At 35.9% G+C, this 26477-nt stretch overlaps 1 protein-coding gene across 1 annotated transcript in view; it reads left to right on the top strand.

Annotated features, from left to right (window-relative positions):
- The window catches only part of DIAPH3 (diaphanous related formin 3), a 247165-nt gene that overhangs the window by 19027 nt on the left and 201661 nt on the right, over window positions 1-26477 (top strand). Inside the window, exons 3-9 of the mRNA XM_032993917.2 lie at window positions 5714-5887; window positions 11497-11601; window positions 19219-19349; window positions 24768-24842; window positions 24926-24995; window positions 25377-25513; window positions 25979-26084. Coding sequence (XP_032849808.2) covers window positions 5714-5887; window positions 11497-11601; window positions 19219-19349; window positions 24768-24842; window positions 24926-24995; window positions 25377-25513; window positions 25979-26084 — 798 coding nt within the window. The remainder of the gene's footprint in view (window positions 1-5713; window positions 5888-11496; window positions 11602-19218; window positions 19350-24767; window positions 24843-24925; window positions 24996-25376; window positions 25514-25978; window positions 26085-26477) is intronic.

Here is a 26477-nt window from a genome sequence, read left to right as displayed (position 1 = left end):
CATCAGTCGGCCAGGATTCCCCTCAGCCCTGTAGAATCACCCTCTTCCAGTAGCCACCCCTTTGAGATCCTCGTGCACAGACAGAGGTACATTTCCCAGTTGACATCACCACCACACCTGAGAGCCTATGGTCTCTCTGACAGCTGTTCTGATCTTCCCTTATCCCTCCTCTAGCCAGCTCCTCCTGTCATCTTACATTTCTAGATACACATTCCCCTGCTCCAAGGCCAATTCACCTTCTCAGTAGCTAGTCCAGCTTGATAGTTGCTAGTGATCATTCACTCACCACCCTCACTCCTTCTGTTTGCTGACAGCATGGGCAGAACTGAGGTCGTACTCAAGTTGCTGGTACTTAAATTCACTCACTCTGGTCTCTCCAGTTGCTGCTGTGTGGTCCATATGACTCGGTCTGATCTTGCTGCTGACACGTGGGCCTTCATACACACGTGTATACAAAATAGAGCATCTCAGGAAAATAGTTGGAAATAGAATTTAATAAGGTAGGACAGACTGCTGGTTGGATACAGGTCATGGCCAGACAAGTGTACCAGCTAGCAAACGGTTTACACACAACCAGCCCTACTTTTCTTACCCTATCATTTTCCTATTCTTGTTCCTCTCAAAATCAGAGATCCGTTCTTTTCTCTGACTTTGGGTCTTCTCTTAAACATCGCAAAATAAGCCTTGTGCAATCCCAAAATGTTTTTCTTCTTCATCCCATAATTTGTCTTATCACCCTAAACAGAAACACCCCTTGGTCTGAAGAGTACTCTAGAGAGCTGATCATGGGTTGGGTGTCAGACCTGGACCAAAAGGCAGAGGCTTTGCAGGGACAGCCCTGGGAGGAGCCTGAACAGCATGTCCCTTCCTCTGAATCAATAATTTGCCGTTGTGCTGCTCTGTTCATCTAGGATTGTGGAGATAAGCCTTTGGTGGGCTAATGGTTCCTGTGATGAGTTTGGGAAGAGACAGGTGGAAGTATTTCCCAACATTGTCTTTCTTTGTGCTCAAATCTTTGTGTGCAAATGGGCATTTTAGCACACAGCCTTAAGAGACAGTCCTTTCCTTTAGTCTTGATCCCACTGCATACATTTCCTTTCCTCTTGTCATTCATACAGATAATAAACATGGAAGAAAACTTTTGATATGTCCTACCTGTGTCAGTTGCTTTCTTTGAAGCAATTTCTTTAATGTGGCTATATTGAAAAATATTAATCGGAAATTAAATCCCTATGGGATTTGAATATCGGTCTAATGATACTACCTTTGAAATAAGCGATATTTTCTTGTACTACCAGTAATAAAAGCACAGCTCAGATCTTTTTGGCACCTTGTGCACAGTTTTTAATATTTAAAGTCATGTGAGAACTTCACCATTCACTCACATACCTTGTTTGCTTTTCTCAGCACTGTTACTTGCTTTGCACCTCATACAGTGCTAGAGTGTGTCATTAGGGTTTGACTGCCAGGTTTCTGAAGCTGTAGTTTCACAGAGCTTTGTAATGGAGCAGAGTAGTAGAAGAAATACTACCATAAGTCAGTTTTAAATTCTATTACAGTGCAAGGGGGCCATAATAGATTTTCTTCCAAAGCTTCCTCAGAATCTTCAGGCTGGTAAATGTAAAATGCTACTGAAAAGTGCTTTCATGGTAACTCATGTTCATGTGTTGACCATAGTTTATTTTTCACTGTGTTTCAGTTCTGATGTTAAGATTTCGTTTTAGTTGTCTTGCTGTTTTTGTCACGTGGAGAATGCGAACTGGCAGAATAGAGCATAGGGCTTTATAGATGTTCTAGTCTCTGGTGGTAGGAGGCATAAAGACATAAAAGCTAAAATATATGCAAACAACTAATTGCCTTAAATTAAGTTTATGATAAAAGACTCCTCATGCCTGTCATGCTGGGGGATCTAGTCTTAGGACTGAGAACTGTGCAAATTATATCTTTAACAGTTTCTCTTCTGTCCGAGTTAATTTTTGTTTATATTTTCCCTCCTTTTCCACCTTAAAAAAAAAAAAAAAGCCCAACCAGTCCAAAATTCCTGCCTTTTGACCAAAAAAGTTAGGACTGTTTCATTTAGTTTTTGCTAACAAAATAGTGGTGTATCTGTGTCATTTATAGAATTATGCTTACCTTTGGATGGGAAACTCTTCCTATGTTCAACGTTTTTTCCTTTCCAGGGTTAACTTTCCTTTTAGTTGCTTTCACTTCTCTTTTCAATATCACATAATTTTTAAACTTAAGACCACCGTGCAGCAAATATTGTGATTACGAGCCGTTCATCTTTATTACAATTTAGCAAAGAATACTTTTTAATTAATATTTCTACAGTACTTTTGTACTTTAATTATTTTACTATTATAAATTCTTTTTAGATTATGTATCTGAAATACAGTTTTTCTCATCTTCAGTAACGCTGTGCTATGATGGTAGGAATAGGTTCCTGTTTGAATTAATGAGCTGGTTGGAGATTCCCTGTTATATTTTTGTATAGTGTATTAAAAAATGTTAGCTTTCTCCTTTGACTGTCTAGAAGTTTTTAATTGCACTCTCATTCTCACTCCTTATTGCCTTTGAACTCTTAACTCTGCATAATCTACTCTGAGTTCCATCAGTGCATCAAAACAGGTATTAGTTTGGAAAATTTCAAAGGGACTTTACCGTGGAAATACTGTGTATCAAGACCATATGAAGCACTTTCTTCTTTGGTTCATTTGAATGTTGGCCTTACAGAGACCATAAGGGAAAAGTTTGTCTCTTTCAGAAAACTGTTTTCCTAAAACACTATTCCTGTATGGTTCTATATGTATTTATTGGTAAAATAAATAAATTTTAAAAAGGCAGACATCTTTAGAAAAGATAGAAGGTCAAACCTGCTTTAAGCGATAGTGAAGCTTTGTATCAAATCTAGCTTTAGATATTCCCCATTGGTTAGCCTGATTTAAAATGTTTTTGATGTAACATTGAAAATTATTGAACTATATTTTTGCTGTTTCCTCCTCTCTGCACTTGGATCGCCAGCAGCATCAGTGGTAGATTTCATTACAACCAAGCAATGAAATTTCTATTCTTTCTGTATAGTGCTTTCTGTGGACCATGAAATTATTCGCCTGTATGGAATATTGAGAGGTATTAACTTTTTTGAAGCACTATCAATGTATAATTCAAAAGAAAAGTGGATGTAGAATACCCACACTGTACTGCTATGCAAGTCTTGTTGTGAATTTCCTTTTTTTTTTTTTTTTTTAATATATGGAGATCTTACTTTTAGACTGCATTGTTTTAAATTATTTTATATAATTTGTTTGACACGTGTTTAAATATGCGTATAATCTTTGTGTCTCACTTTATTTTACGTGTTCTGCCTGATCAAATATGTTCCAAGAGTGTGCTTCCCTGCTCTAGGACAAGTGGTATAGGATTTGGTGAATATGTGTGTTATGGATGTTATGGCCTAATATGTAATGTTGTAACACATCTACCATACAGTCTAACATTGAAGAGGAGCTTAAAAACAAAGCACAAACTAAAAATGTGAGCAAGTGAAAGGAAGTGAAATAACCCTTTTCAAGGATGAATGGGCTCTCAACCCTGAATTGGTGCTGCCTGTTCTTAGTGGAGGAAGAGTAGCTCCAGGACTGCCTGGGGTATTTCATGGCAGAGGCTGGGGTGGTTCTGCCTGGCCAGAACTGCTGTTGCTGCTGCTGTGTGGAGGAGGGGGGAGGAAGAGGGGACCCTTGGGGAACATGGACTGTAAGGAAGAGGCTGAGATTTTTCAGGAGAGGTTGGTAAGGAGTGTAGGGCACAACTCTTAAACCGAAGTCAATTCTCTGCTGACTGAACCATGGGCTGAAATCTGTTATTTCAGCCAAAGTGTCTTCCCTCTACCCCTGCTTCAAGTCTGTGTACAAAGAATCTTCAAATATAATGGTTTGTTTCTTAGGTTATGCACTTAATAGTGAACGCTGGGGCACAAAGAAGCTACTGGTGAACTCATTCTTTGGAGGAGGTGTGCTGCCTTCCATCAGTGATCTGTGAAAGCCATTGTTTGAGAAGAAAAATCTCACATAAAACAATTTTTTTTTTTAAGATTCCAGTCTAGTCATTTCAATTTGCAATCTGGCTTCATCCCCCCATGCTTATCGTAGACTTCTGATTTTAAAGACAGGAAGGGAAGTTGCTGTCTGATCAAGATATAAGATGGTTTTTGCCACTGATGACAGTGTAATTCACTTCCAATGATGTTACCCTGTCTTTTGCTTTTGTTGCGTTCTCTTTCTTCCTGGGTCTTGCCTATGTAATTATTTCTTTAGAGTGTGCTTTCTTCATTGCCTGCTGGGTTGATGTGACACTGAAGGGCCCCATCATCCTTGCTGAGCTCTTTTATGTTTATGCTGTATTAATTTTCTCCTTTTGCATGTTCTACGACCATCTGTATGTGAGTGGCTTACAATCTACTTCTGTGTTCCAAAAATGGTTCCTTTTCAATTAAATTCTTTTTGTTTTTCCTCTCTTTATGGATGTCTAATAGTCAGTTCTTGCTCTGACTAGAGTGGAACACTTGTACCCAATTTTTGCTACTAATTTTCTCTGCTTTCTCTGATCTTAATTCCAAAGACTCTATAATAACTTCACTTGTCATTTAGTTTGGTAACTTTGATGTACTTATTAAGTGATGTCCCAAGATACTTATCTTCAGGATATATTGAAGCCTCAGAATATTTACATATCATTTCAAAGATGTAAGTCTACTGATATGGTTGAAATCTTGTCCAAAATCTCTTATGCATCAAATGCTACCGTAACTGTCTTCCGTGTTGACAAGTGTAATATTGCTGTTCACATCTGTTCAAAAGGCTGCTGCAAAGATGATTAAGATTTCGCGCATCTCATTGAGCATGTCAGCTGCTTCTGTGTTCTGTTGGTCCTTGCCCATATATGTTAAAACACACAAGCCCTAACAATGAAAATGTTTAAAATTTCACTTAGTAAGTCTTTACTGAAAAGTTGATAAATATCTAACCAGCAAAACAACCCCACAGTTTTTTTGGCTCTTGAAAGGGTAAAGTCAGAGTGATTCTTGTATTAAATCCTAAGGATTATTCATGAAACCATGAGTGTATCCTACTTAACTTTATTAAAGGAGCTGGTGGTTTTTATGTTCTTCTAAATGAATTTCTATATAATTGGAGCACAGAAGGGCACTAAGTTTTTGATAACACACTGCAAATAAAAAATAAATAGAACAGTGTCTTAGTTACACTAAATTGTATTTTATTAAAAAATAGTGTCTTTGCATATCTGTATATTTTATTTCAATGTCAGAAGTACAGCTGTTTCAGAGTAACAAAAAACATTTTAAAACTATGCTTTTCATATATAAGCCTGCTTTTTCATACTCTACATATAATGGTTGGGAAGAACTCTTCATAAATTGGTTTTGTAGATATCTTTTCCTCCAAACTTTCTGTAAAATTCTCACGTTCTGCTTGATTTCTCCATAATGTAATGGGATTCTGGTCTGTTAACTCAAGTGCAAAGGCAACTGACCATTATATGTATTTGTAGGAAAACCCTTTAAAATAAGATGGTTGAATAAGGTGCAAGTTACCACAGAAAAAAAGGGTTGCTTAGCTTCCAAGAACACCCACCTTAATTAGGGTTACATGCAATGGAAACAATATATGATACATTATACCTTCTCTGTTTTCAGTTGGATAGATTTGCCAGTATAAGAATTCCAGGCAGTAAAAAGGAAAGACCTCCTCTGACACATATGAAGCAGTCACATTCTACAGATTGGTCATCCACACCTATGGATATGGAGGATTTTGCTCCAAAACCCCTGTCGGAAAGAGAAATTATAGCACTGTTTGAAAAAATGATGGTAAGCATCTTAGACTGATTTCTCATACTTAAAGAATGACAATATGGCTAACTGACAGGTGGGGGCTTCTTTTGTACATGTGTTCTGATTTTACCTGAATTATTAATATTGTTGTTGTGAACTGTAATGATGTGTTTCTCAGGCATGAAGGCTTGGAATTATTTTGACAAGATTTTGCTTCAAATATATTAAAAATGGAAACTAACAGCTTCTGATTATTAGATACGAGATTATGCAACAGATTTTGAGGAACAAGAAATGGGGAATCCTGCTTGCTTTCAAAATGACCTGAAACTTTTACAGAGGGATTTTATGCCTTTGAATATCACAGCAGGGTTTTGTTCTGAACTTGTATTCCATGTCACTCTTGCACAAAGAGACTTAAAGTTCTTGACTCCAAAGTGGCATTTCTCAGCACATGCAGTTTTAAATTTGCTTCCTTCCTTAGCTGTCATCATTACTGTGCTACAAAAGAGCAGTCACTTGCTGGAAAGATAGTGTGACATTGGTACTACCTCAGTAGGTTGAGGTTTTTTGTCGCAATGATTATGACATTTTTGGCAATTGAAAACTAAACATGGAATAGCTATGAGAGAAGGGAGTAACTGCAATCTGAAGAGCACAAGAGGACATAAACAAGGAGAATGATGCCTGGATGATTATTTCTTTCTCCGCCTCGCAGCAAGTAACTCTTGAAACACAAAGGGACTACCAGGGGCTGGGATATGGAGGAAATGAAATGTGCTGTGAGAAAAGTACCTTTATGGAATTTGTAATTCCTAGTACTCAGTAATATTAGTTTAGTTGCAAAGATGCTTTTGTAGACCTGTTGAGAGCTATGACTGAGAGATAAGATTCAGGATTTTCATAGTTAAACTGATGAAGGCGAGGTCTTATTTACTGTGTTACCAACTTTCGTATTTGTACTTGTAGTTTTCACATTGTCTATTTTTCTTGGTATACCTTGGTGTCTAGAATATTTACTTTTGTTAAGAAATTTCTCTGAATGGTTGTTGCTAAAATGTTAGGAAATGTGAGAGTTTTTTTATAAAACTTGAAGGTATGCCTCCCTGCACATACCACTTGCTACAAAAGTGTAGGCTGTATTTCTCTAGCACCCCGTAGAGGTTCTAGTATAGGATAGTGTGTGATGTTGAGTCTATTCCATAAAAAATGGAAACTTGCAATACATACCCAAAAACCTACTACTGTGTGCCTAGGTAAACAGAAATGCTTATTTCCATGCATCCTGAAGCAATTAACTCCAGTTTTATAACTACTTTGCAAAAATACGTTAAAGTAATGATGACATCTTGGATAATTTGAATGCTTTCCTAGTTTCATTGAATAACAAAGCACTTAAATTGTCTTTGATAAACTACCTTATCAGTGTTACTTTAGCTATAACATGTAATACAGAAAGGATTCCTCAGATTATCCGCACTTGAATGCACTGGAATAAAGCTAATTTAGTCACAGTAGATTACATAGCTAATTATATATTGTATCCTCTAGTTTGCTGTTCTGATCAAATTAAGTAATTTGTGGGGGTGGTGAACAATTTGAATGTTGTAGCTAGGCTTTTGGAACTTATTTTGCACAAAATAAAAGTAGTCAGTTGGTTAGTACTGGAGGGAGCAGTTTCCAAATTCCGAAGTTTCACTGAATGCATTACATTGTTTTGTGTTTTCCTGGATGCATACTGCTTCCTACTACCTGTCTACTATGCAGTGGTGTCCTGTGAGTCTTTGATGGCAAAAATTTTGAAAGAGCTCATAAAACCAGACAGTTAAAGCTAATAATTAATTGTCATTTTAGTGCCTTTAATTTCTGTTAGTGCTGTTAGGAAAACATCCATGTAAAATGACTTATTGTCCAAAGAGGTATTGCTCACTTGTAGAATAATTTCTAATGATTTTAGAAGAAATAGAAGAATGGAGTTGAAGTATTTTATAAACTAAGCCCCTTGTACCACTGAATACTTCTAATCTGTATAAAACAATTGCTTTAATGATGTTTCATTTGTTAAAAACAACAACAAAGAAATTACTTTTTACACACAGACAGAACATTTGCTATAAATAAACCAAACCTGCTGTTAGATCTAGGATTATGGAATGTAGTTTGTACTAATAGGTGTCTTACTTGCCTTTATTCTTTTCTTCTTTTATTTAAAAAATGTAATTAGAATTAGATATTTTCTTTTTTTGCAGGAGAAACAAGCCCTTTATTTTTTCTTTGTTAAAGTTCAGAAGTTATTTTCAGAAAACTTGAAAGAGCAAGTCTGAAGGAAATGCAGAACTACTTTAAACAGAAGAATGAACTTTGCAGTAGCTACAGGCTAATGTGAAAAGCATTTTTTTTGTTGTTTGTTTGTTTTTTTTCCTTCCCCCTTCAGTAGGATATACATTCATTTCCATGTTATGAAAAAAACGTGTGGCATCTTGCAGGCAAGGTACTGAAGATGGTGATAACTCTCAGGAAACATTGAGGAAGACCTAGCCATATATTTTTGTGAAACTTAAAATGGAATACTTTGGTTTCAGTGTTCTTAAATTTCTGCTTATGTAAGTTTTAAAAATACAGCTTAAGTATTGAATAAAATACAGATACCCTTATTACATGTAAAGTATATTTTCATTCAAAGCCAGTATCACTATACAATTGTATCCCTGTGGAAAGGAATCCTGAGGCACAGTGTTCCAAAGACATTTATTGGAACTTGCAGAAAAAACCAAATTTATCTGCTAATGTCAAACTGGACTTGATTTTAGTAATTTATAGTAGGGGTTGTCATGTGTGTATCTCAACAGATGTGTTGCCTGGTAATAAGAATAGTCATAAATACGTTGTTGTGCATTTAATAAAAGGTAATTAAATAAACTGAAGTATTACATAAAATGAGGAATACCTGTAAGAGGGTAAGATAACAAATGAAAGGCTAGAATGAATACTAACACTGTAGGACTTTTGGCAATTGACTTGATATCAGTTCTTTCTCTTCTTCCCCATTTTTAAGCTAAAGAAATGTCTTAGATAAGTCATAAAGATTTTTGAGCAGTTGTTGAGAATTTAAAGTTGTAGAGTTTTTCTAGATTTGAAAGAATTTGTTATTGAAAAAATATTTAAAGTAAATTCAGAAGAACTTTCTTATTTGTTTTTATTTTAAATTACTTTTAGCAGTCCCTAAATCTTTATGTCCAAACCCATATATCTATGTCAGAATTCACTGATGAATTGTTAAAGCCCTGGCTAGTAATTAACTGTAAATGCCTGACAGTAAATTAAAATATTCAGATTGTTTTGTTGTGTAACTGGTTTAAATTTTTAGGTTTCTACCTGACCATTTAACAGAATGTACCCTTCCTCTGAGCAGATGATGACTTTAGGTTTTTGATTTTTGAAATACTGAAGACACTGCTTTTTGTGGTATGTTTTTTCTCATCTTAAAAAAGCTGCAGTGACTTTTGTAAGCTTTGATAAAGACAGGTAACTTTAAATATATTTCACTTTGTTTTCCAAATTGTGTATATACACACACAAAAGCTTCTTCTTTTTTATGTGTCTTGGAAGAAAAGGATCTCTTTACATAGAATATTTGATCCCAACACTGTTTTTAATGTACGTGTATTTAAGCCTGGGTGGTTTTTGTTATTTTATTTAAAATTTTTTTTAAAATCTTACTATGGATATTTGAGTCCATGCAGCATTTTTGGATCATATCAGGTTTCCCATTGTTAACTAAATCATATTAGATGAAAGCAAAACAAGAAACTAAGGAAGGCTAGAAAACGTAGCATGCCCTTTCAAGATAATGTCCCTGACATTTGACTTAGTATGAGGCAACTTGCAAAATATTCAGGAATATGTGTGTCCTTGTGCACTGCTAGAATTTTTGTTTGGACATAAGCAGATAGTTTCTGTATTAATTTTTTGATCAAAGGAATGCAGCATTTTGAAGAACAGAACTATGAGAAAAAAATTGAACTATGTGTGGCCTCATTTCTTCCCGCTTGTTTAGACAAGGTTGTTTTGCATTTACTTTCAGATGTAGGAAGTAACACTAGTTTGCAAGCTAGCTGCCAATGAGGCAGAAGACTATATTACTATTGCTTGAATGAAATAACTTTTGATAAAATGCATCCTGTACTGTTTTGATATGAAAAATAACAAGTAATAATATAGTTTATATATGGTATCAAAAATACAAATCTGATACTATACATACACTGTATAGTATTAAATAATTAATTTGAAATACTATTAAGTAAATTATCAGTCTAGTATGCATTTAAATTATTACTTAAGTGAGGAACTTTTTCTGGTCCTTGAGGAAAGGAAACAGTAACATTTGTGGGGGGGAAAATCCAGAATCTACACAAAATTGCCCTAATTGTACTTTGAAGAAGTTCAACTTAAGGGGTCAAGAACTTTCTGCAATGTTTTCTCACAGCTTAGATTTATACAAAACTCAATGTTTATGGGAACAGTGCTTGATTCTGTCTCACTCGACATGACAACTAGTGAAAGATAAGGAAACTTAAGTTTCAGTGTGGTGTGAAATTCTGATATTTAGGTTTTTTTTCTTAACATTCTAAGGTTATAAGTTTGCTTGCTGTTTGTCTTTGATTTCTGACTAGGTGAAATAGGTTTGATATCAAGATGGTTACCCACTGATTTTGTAGCATTGCTTCTGCCAAAGCTGGTGGGGATTCACTTTGTCAATCTTAGCTGAAAAAACCTGCAGTAATTCTTGCTAAGCTTGGGCGACCATAGCAATGCTGTATGTGCTCATACATGTGTGTGTCTAAATTGTTTCTTAAAGCCTTTTTTTTTCCCTTTTTACTTTCAGTGTGATAGGAAATGTAATTACTCACAGATGTGGAACTAATTACAATGATCAAAGCATTTCTAGGCTGGAACAGTAGAAGTCCCTGTGTCAGAAATGTCAATGAATAGCTGCCCTGCAGCTTTGAATGTAGTTGTGCATCTGCTCTTTTTGACCTCTGGGTTTATGTTGGAATGAATGAGCTGTGATAGGGTTTTGATAACAGTTGAAGGCATTGGTTTAATGATAAAATTGTCAAGAATTTGGGCCTTACCTATTGCAAAGGTGAATATTTTGTGAACTCTACTTTCGGTGCAAAGCAGATCCCATTGCCCAGGATTAGGTATTTGGGAACCAAGGAACAGAATTATAGAACTAATGGGTATATCATTATAAAGATCATTCTAAGCGAGTGGTTTAAGTAAATTTATAAATGTTTTAGGAAGAGTTAAATAATTATTTCTGTAGTTCAGTTTGTGTGTGTGAAACTGTAGGTGATTTCTAAGACAAGGTTATGAAAGTAATGGTTGCGATACACTTGTTTATCTTGGCATAGTTGACCTTTTTTAGTTTGAGTTGCTACAGAAGATAGATAAGGATTTTTATGGTTTTAAGGAACATCTAACTTATGAAAAGTTGTCTGTATAATAGCTTTCAGTTGTTCAAGTTCATATTTTTGTGCCTTTGTTTTTCTAAATCATTCTGTTGTAGTTAAACATCTGTGTTGCTAGATGACATATAAAAAATTTAAAATGTCTTTTTTTTCCCCCTCTCATTCTAGGAAGATATGAATTTAAATGAAGACAAGAAGATGCCATTGAGAGAAAAGGATTTTAATACCAAAAAAGAAATGGTGATGCAATATATTAGCACTGCTTCGAAGTCTGTAAGTAAATTTCTCTGAAGTACACCAAAAATGACTTAATGGTTACATTATATCCTGTTGAAGAGAAAAAGTGATGCATGCATGTTACATTATTTAGACTAACTTTTGTTCCTCATAGACACAAATGTTTTTAAAGGGCACTATATAATTAGTTTACAAGCTGTAATATGTTGTGGTTTGGGCCTGATTGGCAACCAACCACCGCAGCTAATCACCCTCCCTTCCCCCTCCCCACCTGGGAATGGGGGAGGGGATCAGAGGGGTGAAGGGAGACTCTCAGGCTGAGATAAGAACAGTTTAATAATGGCAATAAAATGAAAACAATAACGATGATGGGGGGAAAACAAAAAGAAATATATAAACAGGCAATGCACGATGTAATTGCTCACCACCCGCTAACCAATACCCAGCCTGTTCCCGGCCAGCGACCCCGAGATACCAAGATCCCGCAAGCGAGAGAGCTCCCTCCCAACCACCCCTCCTTTATATAGTGAGCATGACGTTCCATGATATGGAATATTTCACTGGCCAGTTTGGGTCAGGTGCTGTGGCCATGCTCCCTCCCTGCTCCCTGTGCCCTTGCGCACGGGCAGGACATGGAGAGTCGGAGAGTCCTTGAAGTCTCGGTAGCAGCTGAAAACATCAGTGTGCTATCAGCGTTTTTCCCATACTAAACCCAAAGCTAAACCCAAAACACAGCACTCATCTAGTCCCTGAAAAGGAATATTAACTCTATTTCAGCCCAAACTAAGACAAATGAAAGATATTCAGTTGTATGTGAGATGTGTCTTCTGTACTCAAAACAACATTTCTTTTTGGTAAAGGTATGCCTATTAGTAGAGAAAGAAAGACTGTGCAGAAAACTTATTGAAAATGTTTGATGTGAACCTTTTTTCTAGCACTGTTTAAAAATAATTCCTTAACCGATTAGCCTTTTTCATACTTGGCTTCAGTACAAAATTCATGTTGTGGTGCTATATAATAGTTGATAACAAAAGTGTTGCACATGAACCCATTTAGTGTCCATTTTTTACTTCTAGAGATAGTTACTGGTTGGTGTACCTTGATGTGATGAAAGAGTGTCATACTTTTTCACAAGAGTTGAAGTGCTGTATAGCTCCTGACTATTGGGTACAACTAAGCCCATCTCAGGTCTCTCTGGTTTTCTAGGACTCTAGGTTTTTCTGTGGGTGATACTGCAATAATACCTTTTGATAATTGATACTCCTTAAACTTTAAGGAGAGAGGTACTAAGCTATATTTTGTTGGGACGAATATCCTCATTTGCAACTTCTATTCAGAGTACTGAGCATGTTTTATTTGAAGTGGTTATCCTTATAAAAACTGTTAAAATTAAGAACAGAGGCTGTGCCTCTAATGAATCACTGAGAATGAAGCAGCCTCTGGTGATGTAAGTGAGCTCCACTGTAGTCAAAGCTTCATCCTTGACCTCAGTATCAGGGTTTCTGTTTTAGAAGTGCACAGCTCCTTTGCAATATTCAAAAAGCACATCTCTGTTCCTGATGCATCTAGAAATTATGCTGGGTTTGGTGGGGCAGTGCTCAGGTACTTATTTATGTGTAGAATACTGTGACCTACCTCTGCTTATTCACGAGATGTTTAGAATGAATCCATCACATACGGACCCAGTTACTTAAAAATAAGCAGAGTTCAACTGATGTGCATCGTCCAATACTCATTCATTTCACTCCACTTTGCTTAGGGACTTCTTAAACAGGTCGCTGAAAGCATGCTTCTGTATGTAGGTCTGTATGTTTGTCTGTATTGTTTGTAAGTATGCTGTTACCGTTATTCTTTCTAATGTGTTCAGGGGCTCTATGTAGAAGAATTGCTACCAATAAACAGTTTTGGGGTTTGGGATACTAGTAGAACTTACTGAAAGTTTGAATGGTAGCAAAAATTATATGCTTGGAAGAACTGTGCTCAAGTACTTCAGTATTCTGCAATAATTTCTTGTTTTCTTGTAATTTATAGTATCTAGATGAAGCCTTATTTCTTCCCTTAAACATTATCTTAGAGATCTATATTGCATACTATTTAAACCATCATCGCTTGGAAATCTTGAATGAAATTTGTCTGCTGTGGTGTCATGTCTTATTTATCAGGAAACGACTGGAGCAGAGAACAACAGTTGTGTTTAAAGACTGTTCAGTGGGTGTGAACTCTCATCTAGCAAAAGCAGTATGGTTCTGTTTGTTGTTAGAGATTAAGTCCAATGTATTTTCTGTGTTTTTGTAGCTGTTCATATGTATTATAATTATTTGAGGTTAGAAAAAGTGTTGCTTTTTTTTATTTGAGGTTAGAAAAAGTGTCACTTTAAGTGCTATATAAACACATACAAAGATGTTCCAGTCCAGAAAAGTTTTAAAAATCAATTTCCGTATTATGGAGTTAATGCTCAAGTGGAAATAAAAGCAGCATTACTATAATGTTACTCTACCATAAGTTTTGCTGTTCTGTATGTTGAGCACACACAAACTAGGTTTTTAAAGTGAGTTTGCTTCACACGAATTTGTTTTTGTTGTGCAGCTTACTCCCTTGTAATGTTTTAACTGAATTAATTAATGCTGACTTCATACTGCATCTGCTTACAGACCAGTTGTTCTTCAGCTGAGTAATTAAATTTCTAGAGGCACTGATGCCTCAAGATATTTCCTGTTTCTCAGTTAACTTGAGCACTTTGAACTTAAGCAGCTTTTCCCGTGCTGAAATATAGCTAATATAATCAGTTTCACAATTGGTACCAAATGCAGCTCTCATTTTATTTGAGCACTGGCAGATGTATCATATTCTTATTATGTTGCAGAACCTTGGCAGAGCTATGAATAAGTGGTACTTGGTACTCTGGGTATGATGTACAGACTCTCACAGTTTATTGGCATCTTTTGCATAGGGTAATGTTCAGGTAAGGAACTGAGTCTGAAGCAGGATGGCTGGTTGCTGTCTGGATGTTGATGTGAGTCTCCATTGCTTCTGACACTGTTTTCAGATGGATCAGATGAGACTCTGAAATGTCATTCTAGTGAATTCTTATAGTCTGGCTGGGCTCTTGTCCCATGTGACTTTTCCACTGCACACATTGCTATTGATTATATTAAATTACATACAAAATATCTTCTAACCATCTTAACTCTGTCCTGTCCATATGCCTGTCCTATATGACTGTTTCTGCATCAAAAGGAAGCCGTTTCACTGTCTATTTATAAAGTATCTTAGTTATATTCAGCTTGGTCAATTTTACAGCAGGAACTGCTGGGGGAAGTTACTGGAAATGACAGATCCTCCACCCAGGATATTAATCCATATCCTTAGGTATACAAGTAGTGCTTATCAACAAGTCTATGCACAGCAGGAGCTGCCAGGAGATTTTCTGAGACTTTCTGAAATTTCCAACTGGAGAGCTCCTGTAACACTTAGTTAAATACTTTGTCATAAAGGCTGATAGGAGTCTGGCCATCTTGTCTCTAGTCAGTCCATTATCTCATCTATGCAGAGACCATCTGGGAAGATCCAGGATCACATTGGGAATTGTATATGCTGCATATGGCCCTGATCCCGTTACAACACAGTTGTAACAATTTCCTCCTTATATCAAAGCCATAACTCAAATTGCCCTCATTGTGTCTCAGGGGTTAGTCTTAAAATATTTGGGGATTATTGTAACAGGATGGATGTGCTCAGTATATAAGCTCTTGAATAACCAGACAGAAACCCTTGCTGCCAATTTTTCTTAGCCAGTGAATTCGTAGTGTTTGGGCAACTTCTGGCATAGTAGCTTTTAGTTTTCATATTTTATCTAGTCTGATATTAAGTTCTTAATTTTATTTTGTTTAGGATCTTCTACATTTAGCTTGGAGATTGTCTCCAGTTGTTTTTTCATTTCTCTTTAGATCTAGCTGTGTCAAAACTGTTAGGGGAGCTGAACTTCCTTGCCTTGTGGAAGTGCAAGCAGTTTCTCACGTCTCAATTTCTTGGGATGATGACTCAGATTCTCTGACTCTCAGGTTAGGATTAAGGTGTAATGACACCAGGGATTCGCTAATTCACAAAACTCAACTTTTATTTTTTCATAACAGATACTGACATGAAACTTTGTTAGTAAACCTTTGCAATAAGCAGTAAACCTTATAGCACATACCAACAAAACGCAAATCTTACAACATATACTGACAAGCCACAAGTCATACAACATGCACCAACAAGCTGTAAATCTTATCTGCCCCGACAAGCCATAAGCATGCCCCAACAAGCGTTGCTGTATGTGCAGGGATACAGGGATAGAGAATGAGAGAGAGGGAGGAAAAAAAAAAAAAAAAAGAGACAAAAGAAAGATTTCATTAGTCCTGGTACCAGCATGGTCCAGCCAGCCTAGATGTCCTTTTCTGGAGGGGTGCCGCCACGCGGGGCTCCAATTTGTGTCCTCTTATAATTCCATGCCCTTATTCCAGGCAAGCACTCGAACTCATTAAGCAAATTAGGTGTCATGCGCAGTCTGTACTTCTAGCATACTCTTGGCTTTGGTCCATGCATAATTTGTACCTTCAGAGTCTTTTGGAAATGGATTGGTGGGCTTGGGGGTTGTTGGAGAGCTACTTGCCTCTCTCTGCAGTTATGAGCGGTGTCTGACCTTTCTTGTCACATTCACTGTGCAAATGGCTTCTCTGTTGGCTCTTCAAGGAGTTGCTCAAGACAGGGAAGTCCAGCCTCAGAAAAGTGCGGTCCCACCTCTGTGGGACCCTCTCTTCTTACCACATCTTGCCATCACTACACAGCACAGCTCTGGCAGTTCCATAGAGGCTGTTTCCTTTACCACAGTTCTCTATGGGATGTTTGAGACATTAACTGTGATTTCATTGGACCATCACGTAATTATATTCTCTTGGTGAGGAGCGTAAGTTGTTTATGGAATAAGCTTGCCAACTAGATGTCTTTTGTGGAGGTAGTGTTCTGTTCCTGGCATTACCAATTCATACTGTTAATTCTTGGACCCAGAGAATATCTGAAGAGATTGAAGTAAGTTCCCTTGCTGTAGGGCCTTTCTCATGTATTATGTGAAATAATCACAGAATGTGAAAGAAAACTGAAAACACTAAGTTTCTTCTTGTCTGCAGGAACATTTATTGTGATGGATTTTTTTTTTTTCCTAGATCTCTAATTCTAAGGCTCCCCTCAACCCTCATCCTTTCCTTGCCATCTTGTCTACTTTGTTCATGGAGCACAGCTATTGGAAGTAACTCACATATTTAAGCAAATATGGATCTCCGTCAATTCAGAGGCATGTTTGTAATGACATTCCATGTATTATGTGTGGGGTACCAAAATACGGCATGAGATGCTATATTTTCAGGCTGGTTCATGGCAGTAGTCTGTTTTTTGGCATCTGGAACATCTGTTTCTCCAGTCTGAGGAAATATAGGTGGATCAGAGAGGCAGTATATCCCCCCAAAAGCCCCTCAATGTTCCCTTACCACAGAGTCATGGAATAGAATGATTGAGGCTGGAAGAGATCTGTGGAGATAGTCTTGTCCAACACCCTATCTAGTCCATTTTTTAGTATCTCTGATAGAGGAGCCTGCACAGTCTACCTGGGCAACCTGTTCCAGTGCTTGACCAGCCTCATGGTTAAAAAAAACACAAGGGTGGATGTTTGTGTGTATGTCTTATGTTTAGCCAGTTTCCTGTATTTCAATTTGTGCCTCTTGTCCTTTCACTGATAAGGTTCCCCTGAGCCTTCTCTTGGAACTAAGCAATCTCAGTTCTATCAGCCTCTCCTTGTACAACAGATGCTCCTTTAATTGTGTTCACAGCCCTTTCTGGACTCATTCCAGTATGTCCATGTCTCTCTCATGCTGGGGAGCCCAGAACTGGGCACAGTATTCCAGATGTGTCTCACCCCTACTGAGCTGAGGGGAAGGATCATCTATCTCCCTTGACCAGCTGGTGTGCACTTCCCTATGGGCAGCTTGTAAACGAGGACTCCCATTTTTTTTCCTACAAACCTACTTCCCAGCTGGTAGCTCCCAACATCTCATGGTGCCTGGGATTATTCCTGCACAGGTTCAGGATTTAGTGTTTCCTGTTTTGAAACTCCGTGAAATTCCCTTGTCCACTTCTCCTGTTTGTCGAAGACCTTTTGAATAGCAGCATAGCAGTCTGGTCTGTCAACCACTCTTCCTGGTTTTTAACTTCACCACTCTGCTGGGAACTATTTCATCATCTTCTACTTCAGGAGGAGAAAAGTTTATTTTTCAACACTTCTTGAGGATCTACCAAAGTAAGAAAACATCTCCTGTATGAAGCTCTGTATAATAACATAATGAGACTGCCTCACCATTTACAGTGGATGATTTCGAGTTATTGTACTACAAGTCTAATTCTCTTCAACTCCTGACTTAAGCCACTAGATAATCAAGTACTATTTAGTAACTCTCTTTACAGCTACATGACAGAATAGTTGTGCTTCCCACTGGGCACCCCACTGTATGCATATTTTTTGGAATTTAGATAAGTTCTCTAGAAAATGTATCTATCCTTTATGTCATAAATGGATATTAGGTGGAGCAGAATTCTTGCTTTCCACCATCTAGAAATTTTGTCTTTACTGCTACTTTAAAAAAAAAAAAGCGGACGAGGATACTCTGAAGAATAGCATCAGTGCCTCTTAAGATTTTCCATTTTAATAGCAAATTGTAGTGCTTCATTAGTTTAGTGTAACCATTGCTTTGTTTAAAACAATGGATACTATATATCCTTCAGAAGAGTCGTTAATCTCTTGAATTTATTTTAAGCAACATTTGACACTACAGATACAATGATGAGTCAAAGCTGGTGTCTTGCAACCTATATTACTTGGAACAGAAAATAATTTATTTGCACAAAACTACTTTTGCAGTGCTGCATTAATTTGCTATTGCATTTTCCTTTCTATCTCCCTGTTTTCTATGTCCCTATTTGCCTCCCCACCTGCCTAAAAGAGCAAAACTCAAAGCAAACCTGAAGGTTTGAGTAATTGTCTTTATGTTACTGTATGAATAGTAATATTTGTGTTGCATTGCATTCTTACAGATGGAAAATATAATGAATAAGGAGCTGTGATTTATCTTTAGAACTTCAATAGTTTTAAGTAGTATTTTTTCTTTTTTTTTTTTTTCTTTTAATTTTTTAAGTTCTTTTGCTTTAGCCCTTGGAGAGAAAGCAAGCCTGTTTTATAGTCCCAGTCTCACATACTCCTCATCTGAAGGACATTTAAGGGAAAAGCATTTTATATGATCTACAAGAACTTCAGTTACTGCAATAGCATCCTGAATAATCTTCTGCTGTGCTGGTTTTTCCCTCTGTATCTACATTGAATGTTCTACATTCAATGCCTGCTGATTTTGACTACTGATTATAAATTTGTTCATAAATTGACAAAAATGCAAGTCAGCATTTAGCATATATAGTAGATGGATAACAAACAGTAACAGGTTTAGGACTAAATGATATCTTCTTTTTTTCCCTGTTTTTTCAAGGAACAGAAATGAAGGTTAGCCATTGATAATCTATTCAAGTTCTATGTGTGCCAAATAAAAAATGAATGTGTATTCTGTATTTCAGGGGAGTCTCAAGAACAGTCGGAAGATTTCACCCCAAGAGTTTATTCAGGAATTAAAAGCTGGGTCAATAGATGAAAGACTTGTCACTTGCTTAGAATCTCTCCGTGTGTCCTTAACTAGCAATCCTGTCAGGTAACATCATTAAGACATATTGCTAAGATTAATCATATTCTTATTTCTTAATGGATTGAAATTAATGGATCTGTAGATGTGTATGTTTCAAGGCTTTCTAGTTAATGAATGTATATGCTTTAGTGAATGATTGTACTTTTTTGGTTTTTTTTTCATTGATTATGTGACTTCTGTAGATCTGTTTTTCAGTAGAGTTCACTGATCTGTACAAGGTAATGCTAAGAGAATGTAAAACAAGTGTAGTGCAGAGCAGTTTGTTTTGTGGTGCTAAAGAGTGAAAAGTTTTTCATTTTTGAAATAGTCTCTTAAATATTTAATCTTTTAACTTTGTCAAGGTGATCAGTGATAGGAGATAGCCTGGTATAAGTTTGGTAGCCAGAAAACAGTTATGTGCTTTAGGCTTTCTTCCCTGCTACCTTCTGGTACTTTCTGCTGTATCTGTAGGGTTTATCTATACAGAAGTGAGCATAACATTAGTTTACTTGTGCTTTCTTTAAAAAGGCTAACTCTTCAGTAATCATAACTCTAACACTGATCTCAATCTTTATTTTTAATTTTGATTTGATTCATGCAGCTTGATTTGTGGAAGCTGGCTTTATTTTATTAAGTTATATATATATATTTTTTTCTATTCTACTCTCTTTGCAACCTTTTGATTTAGAGTTCCTGTTTAAACCAATGGTTGAACACATAATTTGGCGAAGCTGTTTTGGATTTATTTCAAAATAATACAAATGAAATGTTGGGGGATGCTTTTGGGATGCGATTAAAAAAGGATTAGACAACTCTGCATCTGCCTTGGTAGAGCTGTTGATGTGGGTCTTCTGTATGAGTGTTTGCTTCTTTCCTTCTATTAATTTGTTTTTTAAATGGTTTGTCTTATTTAGAATATGTAATGGTTCACATGGGAAGAAACATGCTTTACATTAATCTGAGTTCTTCTGACAGAGGGTTTTACAGAAGATACACTTCCTTCATGAACGTGAAGCTACTTTTTGATATAGTATTACTTCTCCTTCTTTGTTAAAGAAACTCCCACAGCTAACCACAATCCCAGATATTTTTTATTTATACTTATGTTTATTTAACAAAGAAAACTTTGTTAATATGCACCTGGAAGTAGAAACACAAAATGAATGAAATGTGTGTCAACTTAAGTTTAGATCAACCTCTCCTCTCTGTTCTTGCTATGCCTGGATTTATATACCTTGCTATGCCTCTTTTTGTATGTGATCCCCTTTGCTGCCCCTTTCACACACACGAAGAGAAAAGCTAAATCCCCCTCCCCCCCAAAAAAAACCAAAACAAACCAAAACCCATGATCTTGGTGAGGTGCTATTTCTGCCTAACAACATGGTACAATGCAATAGGATATGAATGAGTGAGGAGGATGGAGAAATGATACTGGAATAAGGAATGCAGAGGCCAGCTATGAGAGAATGGTGTTGATCTATACTTGAGACATTTGATAGAGAATGCAAGTTGAATTAGACTATGGTGTTGTAATAGAGTATCTGATCAATACCAGAAGTCAAGTGATTGATATTATCTGAAAGAACAAAGTACAGAAACTTAGAAGTTTTACAGCAACTGAATATTGTGAGAGTTTGGAGTAAGTAGGTTTTTCCCCAAATGTTTCATTTTGAGTAAAGAAAGGATTAGAAATCTGTAGATATATGTTATGAATACAGGGAAAAGTGGAAGTGCTTTTGTGCATGGAGAAATGGACAAACAAATGTTTTCATTTTCATAAGCTTAGTGTATGCTGTGTCAATCCTTCAAAGCACATTAGAAGGGTATGATGCATTGTTGATAACAAAGTATTGCACTAATAGTTTTGAGAGATTAGTTTAACTTAGTGGTAGAAATAATTCTAGATTGTAACACTAAGTTTAATTTTGTTCAGTTAAGTATAAACTGTGGTAGGTAGAAAATTTGACAGAATTTAAGTCCCAACTTGACCATAATTTATTACAATTTAACTTCAATTTGAAACATTAAGCAGACTGTAAGAGACAACGTAAAATAACTATAATGTTTAGATTGGAGTGAAACTCGTTATTAAGTTAATGGATGTATGGCCTAAGATTAGGTCTGAATTTGAGAGGTTTGAATTGGAAGGAGAAAGACTGTGGCTTGCAAAAACACCAGAAAAGAGGTATTTAAGTAATCAGCAGTTTCATTAAAAAAATCTCTGCCACTTGTCCATGAAAGCGTTGTAGTCTACAAATCAAAAGAAGGATCACAACCAGTAGAGCATATGGGTTCTGAAACAGTCTTCTGGTGTATTGACTGGTGCTGAAAAAGACTGTTCAGATAGACCTCACTAGGCTTAGCCATAGTGTTTTAAAACAGCTTTAGTAAAAATCAAAGTTGTTCTGTAGGGCTTATATACAAAAGTAGCAAGAATGTAACAGCGGCAAACTGTTATTCATACTAAAAATTTGTGGAGTAAACACTTTTAAACCATGTCCCTTTCTTTCTGATGAGTAATAACAGTTGATGCTCATTGGATGCAGATATTGGTGACTTCGATTTTCCGATCAGGAGCCAAATCTTTTGAATAAAAACTTGTTTTGACACTTCCAAACTCCAGTCCAGCTGCCATAAGTCATGATTATTTTTAACTCCAACTTCATATGATATGAACAGTGAGAAATAACTGATGAAACTTTGGGATTTTATTTGTGCATGTATAATATCTAAGAATAAATATATGCTTTTTTAACAGGATGTGAATTAAATTTAGATTGTATCTAGACTGACAATTTTCACATTTATGGGCTGTGATCTTTTTGACAATGTATAATTTAGGGATTTTTGCTGTGTTCCCAATTACTATACTTTAATCAACTTAACTTTTCAATCTTGTTGACATTTCAGTTTCTACTGCAAGGACTGGTTCTACAACATTGTTTTCAATTAGTCATTTTTGTACAATGTATTTTTAGTTCACAAAGAAATCTGAATCAAGTGATATTGAGTAGTTTGATCCTGGTACTTAAAAAAATGTATTGAAATCTATGGCTTTCTGCAAACAATAGTATTTATTTTCCATCAGTATAAAAAGAAAGGCTCAAAAGGAAAATATATCCACTGATCTTGACTGCTATTCTTCAGGTAAATAAATGGGATATTTTTAGCTCGCAGTTGTCAACACAATTCATCAGAAGTGGTTCAGTGATCTAGCTGTACATAGTATTACAGTTAACTAGTTATCTCTACTATTTCCTCTCCTTTTGTATAATAGTTGCAACAGATGTAGCTCTTTTCATTAAAAGGACATTTTTAATAAATTGAAAATAGGGGCACTGATAGCTCCGTGTTTTATCAGACTGACAAAAAGCCAAGCGTTTGCTCTGGATAGTGTAAATAATCTTTGTTCTTTTGTGGAAGCAGAGGGAAGGGCAGTAATAATGCAATAGTATTTTAGGCACTTGATCATTCTCAGCATCCTCAGCTGCTGGATGTATGACAAAGTGACTGTGCATAATTCTGTCTAATACAAGATGTGCTAAGAAAGGTCTAGTAGAATCATCTTTAGGTCAGATGTGGCCAGTTACACCAAAAACAATTGACGGTTATTTGCCTAATCTGTTTCAGAACAAAACTCCCATCCAGGAAAGAGAAAATGTATTTTCATATATATTTACTTTTAGGGGAAAAACATATAGAAGCATCTGATCTGGTTCTGTCTTCCTATAATTTTAAGTTCATTACAGTTCTGTCTCTAGGAGATACAAGGAACTGTTTGATCCCATCCTGTGATGGGATTGAAAGCACTGTGTATTTCAAAAGAGCTATTGCATCTCTCCTGTGTTATTTCTAACAGAATAGCTTATTATTTGTCACTGGTAAGGTCCCATCGTTACAGGTGTATCTAAATATTCTGGTTACTAATCAAAAGTGGTGATAAATAAACTTTACCCAATGTGCACAATGGTGTGTAAATAGACAAAACAGAGAAGACAATGGAGAGGCTATAATACAAGTAAAGTGAATGTTGTAATATTACTACTTCTGACCAATGTCTTGATGTTGAACTTCTGATGTTGCAGAATGGATGCTTCCTTTTTATTTAAAATACTTGATTTTGTTAATACGCAACAAGATATTTCCTCATCTTAATCTTTCTTAAAGTAATAATTTAAAGAATGCACAGAAACTATTGGTACTATACCCATAGTAAAACATGGATTCTGTTGATGAAGACGGTGAAAAGTATTCCATCTTCATCATGCTAACTGTATCTGGTTTAAATAGAGATGATTTTGTAATCTGTTAATAGATGAAAGTAATACAGTAATTTAAAAGTGGAAAAATTATAGAAGAGATATCTATTATGAAATAGTTTTCTGTCTTGTTGCCCGAAGACAATAATAAGAGATCCAGTGCCTCATGGCAGTAGTATGGAAAGTTGACTAAAGGTGTCAGGAAATATTCCTGCCTCTTATGGAAAGAGTAATCAGGTACTTGTGAATTCATTCCACAATTGAATATTATAACTTCACCATTTATAAAAGGAATTTTCTGAGAAAATAGTCTCTACAGTTTCTCTACTGTATATTTATTTTTGTTGCCTCTGCAGTCAACTTTGTCCAGTGGAATTTTGTTAAAAGTTTGAAGCTTAAAATATCTGTGCCTTACACAGACAATGAAGTCTAAAGATCAAAATATTCCTTCTGTTATGACTATGAATGGCAGTGTTGTCCACAAACTTCAGGGTTATGTAATTGATCAAACATCACTGTTTCAGCAAGACCAACAGCTGCCATCAAAGGGATGGCTGCAGTACTGCTATTAGTCATGCAGTTACTTGTATTTGACATCGAGGGCTTTTGAGTAGTAGTGAACAGGACCATGAAGCGGCTGTCTCCTGTAGAAACAACATGCCCAGGTTTAACCTCCTCAAAAGACAGCTTTGGCAATAGCTGAAAGTTAAGATTTTTGTTGTGTTCACTTGGAGATATTCCTGTGGATTAGTATCTCAGGCAGCCACTTCTGCAAATCCCTTAGGCTTTTCCTTCCTTGTCTGCAATTAACGGTTAGATTTTGATTTTTCCAGGAAACTCGAGAACAGTGTGTAGTAGAAATTTGTTGGTTTTCTTCTCTTCCTTTGTAAGGTTTTTTGAATTATAGTTCTGTGCCAAAGAATGTATAATTTTTAATTTAAAAATGAAAATTACTAAATTTAATGCATACTGTAATTTAAAAATATTTTTTAATTTAAGGTTATCTAATTGCATCAGTGGGTGAATGGAATTCCTTTTGATCTTCTGTTGAGTAAAGAGTCAAATTTGGGTTTTAAAATGATCCAGATATACTACTTTTATTTATTCTGACAATTTTCATTCATTGTAGTTAGTCTTTGAAATGTCATTTTTTTTTTTAATGTCTTTTTTTTTTTTTTCTCCCCAGCTGGGTTGAAAACTTTGGCCAAGAAGGCCTGGGGCTGCTGTTGGATGTTTTGGAAAGATTGGTTGAGACAAAAAAGTAAGGCTGATTTAATATAAAATTGCAATCTTTTCTTAATATGTAAAAAGCATTTCGCTACACTACATTTTTTATTTATTCAGCCAGGAAAAAGTTGTGAAGAGGAGTCAGCATAAGGTTATACAGTGTTTGAGAGCCTTCATGAATAATAAGGTATGGGATTTTATTTAATCTGGAGATCTAAATTACTACAGTTCAATCAGATAATCTACATGAACAGTGGTTGTAAGCCTCTGCGATTTGAAGAAGCAGCATGTTGGTCAGCTGTGGTTTGAAGTTATTTCTAATGTCACTTCCTTTCTGTGGAAATATACTCAGAATAGTGTAAACTTCTGAGGCTGATGTATGCCCTTATTCTATAATAAGTGACCTGTTTTGGAATTTTTTCTCATATAATTTTTTGATGTATTTGACAGACCTAAATGTCATTTGAAATATTTACTTGAGGGAACTGCCACTGCCTTTAACTAGATATTCAGTACAGTTATTTGGATTCCCTCCAACTCTCCTTACAATTGTTCTTCTGTTGTTTAGTATGGATTGGAAAGAATTTTGGGAGAAGAGAGGAGTCTTTTGTTGCTGATCAAAGCAATTGATCCCAAACAAACTAACATGATGACGGATATAGTTAAACTCCTTTCTGCAATGTGCATTGTTGGAGAAGAAAACATGTAAGTACTGTATTTAGTCAGAAATATTAAGGTAATTTTTACGATATCCAAAATTATAGTTATACTTGAATAAAATGCTAGAATTTTCAATTTAGGAGAGTTGAAAGTAATATTTGTACTATACTGTCAGTGTTCAGGATACCTTTGTGATTTTTATTATGGTCATATTAGTAAGAGTTTTCTTTTTGACATGTGAATGTACTGGTTAGATGGAAGTAGTTATGCAGCCATTCTTTTGGTTAAAATGTTTTAGCATTGCTTTTAAGGTATCTTAACCATTGTAATCCAGTAAGTCATTCTTTGGCTACAAAAGTCTCCAAAGAAAACAAGTAATTCTTAAATCTTCTAAATTTGTACGCGAGAAATTGAGGCAGGTGAATGCTTTGTCAATGTGGCTCTTCAGAGAACAAATGAACAGCAAGGTTAAATGTCTTTCCCGAGTGAAATGCTTTTCTTTCCTTACAGACTTGAGAAAATTTTGGAAGCTGTAACGGCAGCAGCAGAGGAAAGGAATGTTGATAGATTCTCTCCTATTGTAGAAGGTCTTCAGGATAACTCAGTTCAGCTGCAAGTAAGCAAATTTTTTTCACAAACCTGTGCAATAAGTGAAAATAAAAATAAGAATACATATTTTTCTGTATTGAACAATTGATTACAATAAAAAGGATGAGGGATACTGTTTCAAATAAGGGTCAAATTTTGGAATGTTGTTTATAATGTTAACTTTTAAAATGCATTGTGGGAAGAATCAGTGTTGAGAAATACAGGGGCATTGCAGGTTCATCTGTTAATTTCTATTCGCCCAAATCTTACAGACTTTGGGAGTTAAATTCATACTGCCTTTTAAAATAAAGCATGAGTCATATATTCAGATGCAAAAATATTATCTCACTTCAGGTGATATTTGCTGAAACTTAAAGATTAATAATAGTAAAAAGTCAAGTTTTTAGGCAACTGCTTTTTA

This window comes from Tyto alba, unplaced genomic scaffold (assembly GCF_018691265.1).
Source record: "Tyto alba isolate M040663 unplaced genomic scaffold, T.alba_DEE_v4.0 Super-Scaffold_45, whole genome shotgun sequence".
Classification (NCBI taxonomy): domain Eukaryota; kingdom Metazoa; phylum Chordata; class Aves; order Strigiformes; family Tytonidae; genus Tyto; species Tyto alba.
Note: the sequence above shows the minus strand (reverse complement) of the source record. Positions and strands in the feature narration are given on the sequence as shown.